At 50.6% G+C, this 12,072-nt stretch overlaps 1 protein-coding gene across 3 annotated transcripts in view; it reads right to left on the reverse strand.

The window, feature by feature from the left end:
- The window catches only part of LOC110493544 (phosphoinositide 3-kinase regulatory subunit 6), a 47,242-nt gene that overhangs the window by 14,923 nt on the left and 20,247 nt on the right, over window positions 1-12,072 (reverse strand). For all 3 annotated transcript variants that reach the window (XM_036949480.1, XM_036949481.1, XM_036949479.1), the window contains exons 5-9: window positions 11,720-11,788; window positions 11,113-11,245; window positions 9,435-9,504; window positions 9,042-9,234; window positions 8,124-8,274 (exon numbers count right to left, since the gene is read on the reverse strand). In XM_036949480.1, coding sequence (XP_036805375.1) covers window positions 8,124-8,274; window positions 9,042-9,234; window positions 9,435-9,504; window positions 11,113-11,245; window positions 11,720-11,788 — 616 coding nt within the window. The remainder of the gene's footprint in view (window positions 1-8,123; window positions 8,275-9,041; window positions 9,235-9,434; window positions 9,505-11,112; window positions 11,246-11,719; window positions 11,789-12,072) is intronic.

Raw genomic sequence — 12,072 nt, forward strand, 5'->3', positions numbered from 1 at the left:
GGAGGGCTCTGACTCGACAGATTTAGACATGGAGGAATACAGTGTACATCTGTCCTGGGGGGGGGGCTCTGACTCGACAGAATTAGACATGGAGGAATACAGTGTACATCTGTCCTGGGGGGGGGGGCTCTGACTCGACAGATTTAGACATGGAGGAATACAGTGTACATCTGTCCTGGGGGGGGGGGGGGGGGGGGCTCTGACTCGACAGATTTAGACATGGAGGAATACAGTGCACATCTGTCCTGGGGGGGGGCTCTGACTCGACAGAATTAGACATGGAGGAATACAGTGTACATCTGTCCTGGGGGGGGCTCTGACTCGACAGAATTAGACATGGAGGAATACAGTGTACATCTGTCCTGGGGGGGGGGGGCTCTGACTCGACAGATTTAGACATGGAGGAATACAGTGTACATCTGTCCTGGGGGGGGCTCTGACTCGACAGATTTAGACATGGAGGAATACAGTGTACATCTGTCCTGGGGGGGGGGCTCTGACTCGACAGATTTAGACATGGAGGAATACAGTGTACATCTGTCCTGGGGGGGGGCTCTGACTCGACAGATTTATACATGGAGGAATACAGTGTACATCTGCCCTGGGGGGGGGCTCTGAATCGACAGATTTAGACATGGAGAAATACAGTGTACATCTGTCCTGGGGGGGGCTCTGACTCGACAGATTTATACATGGAGGAATACAGTGTACATCTGCCCTGGGGGGGGCTCTGACTCGACAGATTTAGACATGAAGGAATACAGTGTACATCTGTCCTGGGGGGGGGGGGGGGGGGCTCTGACTCGACAGATTTAGACATGGAGGAATACAGTGTACATCTGTCCTGGGGGGGGGGCTCTGACTCAACAGATTTAGACATGGAGGAATACAGTGTACATCTGTCCTGGGGGGGGGGGGGGGGGCTCTGACTCGACAGATTTAGACATGGAGGAATACAGTGTACATCTGTCCTGGGGGGGGGGGGGGGGGGGGCTCTGACTGTACATCTGTCCTGGGGGGGGGGGCTCTGACTCGACAGATTTAGACATGGAGGAATACAGTGTACATCTGTCCTGGGGGGGGGCTCTGACTCGACAGATTTAGACATGGAGGAATACAGTGTACATCTGTCCTGGGAGGGGGCTCTGACTAGACAGATTTAGACATGGAGGAATACAGTGTACATCTGTCCTGGGGGGAGGGGGGGGGGCTCTGACTCGACAGATTTAGACATGGAGGAATACAGTGTACATCTGTCCTGGGGGGGGGGGGGGGGGGCTCTGACTCGACAGATTTAGACATGGAGGAATACAGTGTACATCTGTCCTGGGGGGGGGGCTCTGACTCGACAGATTTAGACATGGAGGAATACAGTGTACATCTGCCCTGGGGGGGTCTCTGACTCGACAGATTTAGACATGGAGGAATACAGTGTACATCTGTCCAGGGGGGGGGGGGGGGGGGCTCTGACTCGACAGATTTAGACATGGAGGAATACAGTGTACATCTGTCCTGGGGGGAGGGCTCTGACTCGACAGATTTAGACATGGAGGAATACAGTGTACATCTGTCCTGGGGGGGGGGCTCTGACTCGACAGATTTAGACATGGAGGAATACAGTGTACATCTGTCCTGGGGGGGGGGGCTCTGACTCGACAGATTTAGACATGGAGGAATACAGTGTACATCTGTCCTGGGGGGAGGGCTCTGACTCGACAGATTTAGACATGGAGGAATACAGTGTACATCTGTCCTGGGGGGGGGGCTCTGACTCGACAGATTTAGACATGGAGGAATACAGTGTACATCTGTCCTGGGGTGAGGGCTCTGACTCGACAGATTTAGACATGGTGGAATACAGTGTACATCTGTCCTGGGGGGGGGGGCTCTGACTCGACAGATTTAGACATGGAGGAATACAGTGTACATCTGTCCTGGGGGGGGGGGGGGGGCTCTGACTCGACAGATTTAGACATGGAGGAATACAGTGTACATCTGTCCTGGGGGGAGGGCTCTGACTCGACAGATTTAGACATGGTGGAATACAGTGTACATCTGTCCTGGGGGGGGGGCTCTGACTCGACAGATTTAGACATGGAGGAATACAGTGTACATCTGTCCTGGGGGGGGGGGGGCTCTGACTCGACAGATTTAGACATGGAGGAATACAGTGTACATCTGTCCAGGGGGGGGGGGGGGGGGGCTCTGACTCGACAGATTTAGACATGGAGGAATACAGTGTACATCTGTCCTGGGGGGAGGGCTCTGACTCGACAGATTTAGACATGGAGGAATACAGTGTACATCTGTCCTGGGGGGGGGGCTCTGACTCGACAGATTTAGACATGGAGGAATACAGTGTACATCTGTCCTGGGGGGGGGGGCTCTGACTCGACAGATTTAGACATGGAGGAATACAGTGTACATCTGTCCTGGGGGGAGGGCTCTGACTCGACAGATTTAGACATGGAGGAATACAGTGTACATCTGTCCTGGGGGGGGGGCTCTGACTCGACAGATTTAGACATGGAGGAATACAGTGTACATCTGTCCTGGGGTGAGGGCTCTGACTCGACAGATTTAGACATGGTGGAATACAGTGTACATCTGTCCTGGGGGGGGGGCTCTGACTCGACAGATTTAGACATGGAGGAATACAGTGTACATCTGTCCTGGGGGGGGGGGGGGGGGGCTCTGACTCGACAGATTTAGACATGGAGGAATACAGTGTACATCTGTCCTGGGGGGAGGGCTCTGACTCGACAGATTTAGACATGGAGGAATACAGTGTACATCTGTCCTGGGGGGGGGGCTCTGACTCGACAGATTTAGACATGGAGGAATACAGTGTACATCTGTCCTGGGGGGAGGGCTCTGACTCGACAGATTTAGACATGGAGGAATACAGTGTACATCTGCCCTGGGGGGGGGCTCTGACTCGACAGATTTAGACATGGAGGAATACAGTGTACATCTGTCCTTGGGGGGGGCTCTGACTCGACAGAATTAGACATGGAGGAATACAGTGTACATCTGTCCTGGGGGGAGGGCTCTGACTCGACAGATTTAGACATGGAGGAATACAGTGTACATCTGTCCTGGGGGGAGGGCTCTGACTCGACAGATTTAGACATGGAGGAATACAGTGTACATCTGTCCTGGGGGGAGGGCTCTGACTCGACAGATTTAGACATGGAGGAATACAGTGTACATCTGTCCTGGGGGGGGGGGGGGGGGGGCTCTGACTCGACAGATTTAGACATGGAGGAATACAGTGTACATCTGTCCTTGGGGGGGGGGGGGGGCTCTGACTCGACAGATTTAGACATGGAGGAATACAGTGTACATCTGTCCTGGGGGAGGGGGGCTCTGACTCGACAGATTTAGACATGGAGGAATACAGTGTACATCTGTCCTGGGGGGGGGGCTCTGACTCGACAGATTTAGACATGGAGGAATACAGTGTACATCTGTCCTGGGGGGGGCTCTGACTCGACAGATTTAGACATGGAGGAATACAGTGTACATCTGTCCTGGGGGGGGGGGGGGGGCTCTGACTCGACAGATTTAGACATGGAGGAATACAGTGTACATCTGTCCTGGGGGAGGGCTCTGACTCGACAGATTTAGACATGGAGGAATACAGTGTACATCTGTCCTGGGGGGGGGGGGGGGGGGCTCTGACTCGACAGATTTAGACATGGAGGAATACAGTGTACATCTGTCCTGGGGGGGGGGGCTCTGACTCGACAGATTTAGACATGGAGGAATACAGTGTACATCTGTCCTGGGGGGAGGGCTCTGACTCGACAGATTTAGACATGGAGGAATACAGTGTACATCTGTCCTGGGGGGAGGGCTCTGACTCGACAGATTTAGACATGGAGGAATACAGTGTACATCTGTCCTGGGGGGGGGGGGGGGGGGGCTCTGACTCGACAGATTTAGACATGGAGGAATACAGTGTACATCTGTCCTTGGGGGGGGGGGGGGGCTCTGACTCGACAGATTTAGACATGGAGGAATACAGTGTACATCTGTCCTGGGGGAGGGGGGCTCTGACTCGACAGATTTAGACATGGAGGAATACAGTGTACATCTGTCCTGGGGGGGGGGCTCTGACTCGACAGATTTAGACATGGAGGAATACAGTGTACATCTGTCCTGGGGGGGGCTCTGACTCGACAGATTTAGACATGGAGGAATACAGTGTACATCTGTCCTGGGGGGGGGGGGGGGCTCTGACTCGACAGATTTAGACATGGAGGAATACAGTGTACATCTGTCCTGGGGGAGGGCTCTGACTCGACAGATTTAGACATGGAGGAATACAGTGTACATCTGTCCTGGGGGGGGGGGCTCTGACTCGACAGATTTAGACATGGAGGAATACAGTGTACATCTGTCCTGGGGTGAGGGCTCTGACTCGACAGATTTAGACATGGAGGAATACAGTGTACATCTGTCCTGGGGGGGGGGGCTCTGACTCGACAGATTTAGACATGGAGGAATACAGTGTACATCTGTCCTGGGGGGGGGGCTCTGACTCGACAGATTTAGACATGGAGGAATACAGTGTACATCTGTCCTGGGGGGAGGGCTCTGACTCGACAGATTTAGACATGGAGGAATACAGTGTACATCTGTCCTGGGGGGGGGGGGGGGGGGCTCTGACTCGACAGAATTAGACATGGAGGAATACAGTGTACATCTGTCCTGGGGGGAGGGCTCTGATTCGACAGATTTAGACATGGAGGAATACAGTGTACATCTGTCCTGGGGGGGGGGGGGGGGCTCTGACTCGACAGATTTAGACATGGAGGAATACAGTGTACATCTGTCCTTGGGGGGGGGGGGGGGCTCTGACTCGACAGATTTAGACATGGAGGAATACAGTGTACATCTGTCCTGGGGGAGGGGGGCTCTGACTCGACAGATTTAGACATGGAGGAATACAGTGTACATCTGTCCTGGGGGGGGGGCTCTGACTCGACAGATTTAGACATGGAGGAATACAGTGTACATCTGTCCTGGGGGGGGCTCTGACTCGACAGATTTAGACATGGAGGAATACAGTGTACATCTGTCCTGGGGGGGGGGGGGGGCTCTGACTCGACAGATTTAGACATGGAGGAATACAGTGTACATCTGTCCTGGGGGAGGGCTCTGACTCGACAGATTTAGACATGGAGGAATACAGTGTACATCTGTCCTGGGGGGGGGGGGGGGGGGCTCTGACTCGACAGATTTAGACATGGAGGAATACAGTGTACATCTGTCCTGGGGGGGGGGGCTCTGACTCGACAGATTTAGACATGGAGGAATACAGTGTACATCTGTCCTGGGGGGAGGGCTCTGACTCGACAGATTTAGACATGGAGGAATACAGTGTACATCTGTCCTGGGGGGAGGGCTCTGACTCGACAGATTTAGACATGGAGGAATACAGTGTACATCTGTCCTGGGGGGGGGGGGGGGGCTCTGACTCGACAGATTTAGACATGGAGGAATACAGTGTACATCTGTCCTTGGGGGGGGGGGGGGGCTCTGACTCGACAGATTTAGACATGGAGGAATACAGTGTACATCTGTCCTGGGGGAGGGGGGCTCTGACTCGACAGATTTAGACATGGAGGAATACAGTGTACATCTGTCCTGGGGGGGGGGCTCTGACTCGACAGATTTAGACATGGAGGAATACAGTGTACATCTGTCCTGGGGGGGGCTCTGACTCGACAGATTTAGACATGGAGGAATACAGTGTACATCTGTCCTGGGGGGGGGGGGGGGCTCTGACTCGACAGATTTAGACATGGAGGAATACAGTGTACATCTGTCCTGGGGGAGGGCTCTGACTCGACAGATTTAGACATGGAGGAATACAGTGTACATCTGTCCTGGGGGGGGGGGCTCTGACTCGACAGATTTAGACATGGAGGAATACAGTGTACATCTGTCCTGGGGTGAGGGCTCTGACTCGACAGATTTAGACATGGAGGAATACAGTGTACATCTGTCCTGGGGGGGGGGGCTCTGACTCGACAGATTTAGACATGGAGGAATACAGTGTACATCTGTCCTGGGGGGGGGGCTCTGACTCGACAGATTTAGACATGGAGGAATACAGTGTACATCTGTCCTGGGGGGAGGGCTCTGACTCGACAGATTTAGACATGGAGGAATACAGTGTACATCTGTCCTGGGGGGGGGGGGGGGGGGGCTCTGACTCGACAGAATTAGACATGGAGGAATACAGTGTACATCTGTCCTGGGGGGAGGGCTCTGATTCGACAGATTTAGACATGGAGGAATACAGTGTACATCTGTCCTTGGGGGGGGGGGGCTCTGACTCGACAGATTTAGACATGGAGGAATACAGTGTACATCTGTCCTGAGGGGGGGGGGGGGGGGGGGGGGGGGGGGGGGGCTCTGACTCAACAGATTTAGACATAGAGGAATACAGTGTACATCTGTCCTGGGGGGGGGGGGGGGGGCTCTGACTCGACAGATTTAGACATGGAGGAATACAAAGTCAGAGTGACCGCTATACAGCGATCTATTAATAACCGTCCCAAATTCAGAGTGACCGCTATACAGCGATCTATTAATAACGGTCCCTGAGTCAGAGTGACTGCTATACAGCGATCTATTAATAACGGTCCCAAAGTCAGAGTGACCGCTATACAGCGATCTATTAATAACGGCCCCTGAGTCAGAGTGACTGCTATACAGTGATCTATTAATAACCGTCCCAAATTCAGAGTGACTGCTATACAGCGATCTATTAATAACGGTCCCTGAGTCAGAGTGACTGCTATACAGCGATCTATTAATAACGGTCCCAAAGTCAGCGTGACCGCTATACAGCGATCTATTAATAACGGCCCCTGAGTCAGAGTGACTGCTATACAGCGATTTATTAATAACGGTCCCTGAGTCAGAGTGACTGCTATACAGCGATCTATTAATAACGGTCCCTGAGTCAGAGTGACTGCTATACATCGATTTATTAATAACGGTCCCTGAGTCAGAGTGACTGCTATACAGCGATCTATTAATAACGGTCCCAGAGTCAGAGTGACTGCTATATAGCGATCTATTAATAACGGTCCCAAAGTCAGAGTGACCGCTATACAGCGATCTATTAATAACCGTCCCAAATTCAGAGTGACTGCTATACAGCGATCTATTAATAACGGTCCCTGAGTCAGAGTGACTGCTATACAGCGATCTATTAATAACGGTCCCAAAGTCAGAGTGACTGCTATACAGCGATTTATTAATAACGGCCCCTGAGTCAGAGTGACCGCTATACAGCGATCTATTAATAACGATCCCAGAGTCAGAGTGACTGCTATACAGCGATCTATTAATAACGGTCCCAAAGTCAGAGTGACTGCTATACAGCGATCTATTAATAACGGTCCCTGAGTCAGAGTGACTGCTATACAGCGATCTATTAATAACGGTCCCTGAGTCAGAGTGACTGCTATACAGCAATTTCTTAATAACGGTCCCTGAGTCAGAGTGACTGCTATACAGCGATTTATTAATAACGGTCCCTGAGTCAGAGTGACTGCTATACAGCGATTTATTAATAACGGTCCCTGAGTCAGAGTGACTGCTATACAGCGATCTATTAATAACGGTCCCTGAGTCAGAGTGACTGCTATACAGCGATCTATTAATAACGGTCCCAAAGTCAGAGTGACTGCTATACAGCGATCTATTAATAACGGTCCCTGAGTCAGAGTGACTGCTATACAGCGATCTATTAATAATGATCCCTGAGTCAGAGTGACTGCTATACAGCAATTTCTTAATAACGGTCCCTGAGTCAGAGTGACTGCTATACAGCGATTTATTAATAACGGTCCCTGAGTCAGAGTGACTGCTATACAGCGATTTATTAATAACGGTCCCTGAGTCAGAGTGACTGCTATACAGCGATCTATTAATAACGGTTGTGTGTTGTCTACGGTAACGTTACCCTTTCAGTTTCACTTGGAAACAGAAACCAAATGCTAAAGAAAATGGGAGATAATGTCTGGATGCTGTTTAGATCATTTGGTTTTGGTTTCAAACAGTCAAAAGATGACCCCTCTATGATAAGGATACTGTACCTGATGTGTCAGTATCCGTGAGGATCTCTCTGTAGAGTTGTCCCAGTCTCCCCCTCAGCACCACCCCTTCCCCCTTACTGCCCTCCTCCACACTCTGCTCCAGACTGGCCACAACTTCCTGGAAGTACGGCTCCACGTCCTGGCCAATTTCCTGCCACACACACACGCGCACACACAGACACACACACAGACACACACACACACACACACACACACACACACACACACACACACACACACACCGTCTATGAATAGAATACAGGTGAAAGGCCACCAGCGACCAGACAAACACATCTGGAAGTCTGACTTTGACACATCCTGTTGAGATGAGTGTTATATTAGGACCAGTGTCTGTGTGTGTGTGTGTGTGTGTGTGTGTGTGTGTGTGTGTGTGTGTGTGTGTGTGTGTGTGTGTGTTTTTTGATGGGAATGGTGCCAACCTCTGTTAGATCATGGAACAACACAACTAAACAACACGCTATTAAGACATTATAGATCATTTCTGGTTAAGTGTGTTGCTGAATATGACTGAGATGGCATGTATGAGGCACCAGTAGACAACTTTAGCTTACTGAGCTTTGCTTTGGTGCAAATTGAAATAGAAACTAGTATCAAACACAAAGAGGTATTGATTTAGATAACTTTGAACAAAACACAGCAACATTTGCGAAAACAAAACCAACGTCAAACCGAGATCAAACAAATACCAAGACCATAAAACAGGTTTCTGTTCTCCGAAGAGGGATGGACGGGAGAACAAATAAAGACGAAAATAAAGAAAGAAACTAAGTTAAATGAAGGCTTTTACCAAGAACCTTTAGCCTGAACCCCATCATCACATACGCATAGCGAAACACCAGACTTTAAGAGAAGAAGAAACTTCATAGCGAAACTCAATGTTAACACAACCACACTGACCTTCAGTGCCTGTGCCAGTTTAGGACTGTGACACAGCTCCCCTCCGAGAGCAGCCTGGATGGAGTGTTGGACCACGCTCCGCATGTGGTCAAGGGGATTCAGATACCCCCCTGACCCCGAGGCCTCGATGTCCCCCCTCAGCGCCTCACCGTGGGGGCCGGAGAAGACCGCCGGATCGGCAAACACAAACACCCTAGGAGACCGTAGGAGAAATTGAGTTATTGCCTTTGGTTATCCTTGATCAACCAGTTCCCCGGCAGTTCACATGCAAGCTACTGTTACTACGACTTTATCTACAAACAGCATGTCCTTCTATACCATAAGGAAAAATGGCTTCTACACTGTACTGTGTCACCGTGTTGTATGCAACAGCAAGTTAGGTTGTCCTCTCACCTCTCCTGAAAGGGATGGTAGTCATTCTTCAGGCTCTGCTCTGCGACCACCATCCTCTGATACAGCACTCCTGTGGGTCAAAAGGATGTACACGTTGAAAACGCGTGGCATTCTCGTACCACGGCCAGTGGACACGTTTAAAACACGTGGCATTCTCGTACCACGGCCAGTGGACACGTTTAAAACGCGTGGCATTCTCGTACCACGGCCAGTGGACATGTTTAAAACGCGTGGCATCCTCGTACCACGGCCAGTGGACATGTTTAAAACGCGTGGCATTCTCGTACCACGGCCAGTGGACATGTTTAAAACGTGTGGCATTCTCGTACCACGGCCAGTCGACATGTTTAAAACGCGTGGCATTCTCGTACCACGGCCAGTGAACATGTTTAAAACGCGTGGCATTCTCGTACCACGGCCAGTGGACATGTTTAAAACGCGTGGCATTCTTGTACCACGGCCAGTGGACATGTTTAAAACGCGTGGCATTCTCGTACCACGGCCAGTGGACACGTTTAAAACGCGTGGCATTCTCGTACCACGGCCAGTGGACATGTTTAAAACGCGTGGCATCCTCGTACCACGGCCAGTGGACATGTTTAAAACGCGTGGCATTCTCGTACCACGGCCAGTGGACATGTTTAAAACGCGTGGCATTCTCGTACCACGGCCAGTCGACATGTTTAAAACGCGTGGCATTCTCGTACCACGGCCAGTGGACATGTTTAAAACGCGTGGCATTCTTGTACCACGGCCAGTGGACATGTTTAAAACGCGTGGCATTCTCGTACTACAGCCAGTGGACATGTTTAAAACGTGTGGCATTCTCGTACTACAGCCAGTGGACATGTTTAAAACGCGTGGCATTCTCGTACTACAGCCAGGGGACATGTTTAAAACGCGTGGCATTCTCGTACCACGGCCAGTGGACATGTTTAAAACGCGTGGCATTCTCGTACTACAGCCAGTGGACATGTTTAAAACGCGTGCCATTCTCGTACTACAGCCAGTGGACATGTTTAAAACGCGTGGCATTCTCGTACTACAGCCAGGGGACATGTTTAAAACGCGTGGCATTCTCGTACCACGGCCAGTGGACATGTTTAAAACGTGTGGCATTCTCGTACCACGGCCAGGGGACATGTTTAAAACGCGTGGCATTCTCGTACCACGGCCAGTGGACACGTTTAAAACGCGTGGCATTCTCGTACCACGGCCAGTGGACATGTTTAAAACGCGTGGCATTCTCGTACCACGGCCAGTGGACATGTTTAAAACGCGTGGCATTCTCGTACTACAGCCAGTGGACATGTTTAAAACGCGTGGCATTCTCGTACCACGGCCAGTGGACATGTTTAAAACGCGTGGCATTCTCGTACCACGGCCAGTCGACATGTTTAAAACGCGTGGCATTCTCGTACTACAGCCAGTGGACATGTTTAAAACGCGTGGCATTCTCGTACCACGGCCAGTGGACATGTTTAAAACGCGTGGCATTCTCGTACCACGGCCAGTGGACACGTGGAAAACAAACATCCCTCTTCATTTTAACGTGTATTACAGTAAAATGATTATCACCTTTCGAAGACAGTCAAGTCTACCAATAAAGTCTTACCTAAACACATAATAGAAAAATACATCATTCGGTTGGACGAAGGATGTATGTTGGTTTCAGTACCTGGTGTGTAGCGTTCTGTCTTCATGCGTCTGGTGTAGCTGAGGCCTACAGTACAGTAGGGCTGGGGGAGGGTAAGCAGCCTCTTACAGAAGTCGTACACCCGCTTGTACAGGTCGTCAGGAACATAGGCTGACTGGAACGTACACAGATATATGCACGGTTAGCACGGTTAGCACGGTTAGCTGTCCTCGGACTTACCTGAACCACCAAACACAATTGGTATGGTACATACACACAACCCTTAAATACAGTATAGTACCATTTCCCTCCATAAATACTTGCACAAACTTCCCAAAACCTCAATATACATCATATGGCTCTGGTAACAACAATAACTGTCTCTTTTAGTAGACACCAACAGATAAAGAAGAGATAAAGGCCTACGACAGTACAGAGTCCTGACCTCGCCTGACCAGGAAGTGTAGGAGACGATTAACAGGAAGTAAGACTTCATCGAATCAGAGGAGCTCATCAAAACAGTGGCGGGAAATGATCCAATCCCCCAAATGAAAGCTTCTCCCCAGCCAACCCTGAGACAGGTCTGTAAAGATGCTGTTGTCATGTCTGACAGGTGTTTCATTGTGTAACGTAAGCTCCGTGCACCTACCTGGATGACAGCATAGATGAGTGTGTGGAGCAGGGGGATGATGTGTGTCCGACAGTCTACCCTCTCAGCCTGCAGACAACAAGAGACAAGCACACAAACTATTGTGTTAATCAGTTACTCACTAATACAAAGTTTGTCTGTAGAAGATAGCTTGTCTGTTACCCCCAGGGGCGGACCGGGACCAGAAATCGGTCCTGGCATTTCTAACACATTGGACAATTATTTTCCTTGAGGCCTCCACACCGGCTAATTATTAGCAAGTTAAATATCATTTTGTGTCGAAAAAAATACAAGTTTGACAGACCCACTGGGCTAAAAATAAACCCTTCCATCTGGCATTTGCCCAAAATGCC

This window comes from Oncorhynchus mykiss, chromosome 17 (genome assembly GCF_013265735.2).
Source record: "Oncorhynchus mykiss isolate Arlee chromosome 17, USDA_OmykA_1.1, whole genome shotgun sequence".
Classification (NCBI taxonomy): Eukaryota; Metazoa; Chordata; class Actinopteri; order Salmoniformes; family Salmonidae; genus Oncorhynchus; species Oncorhynchus mykiss.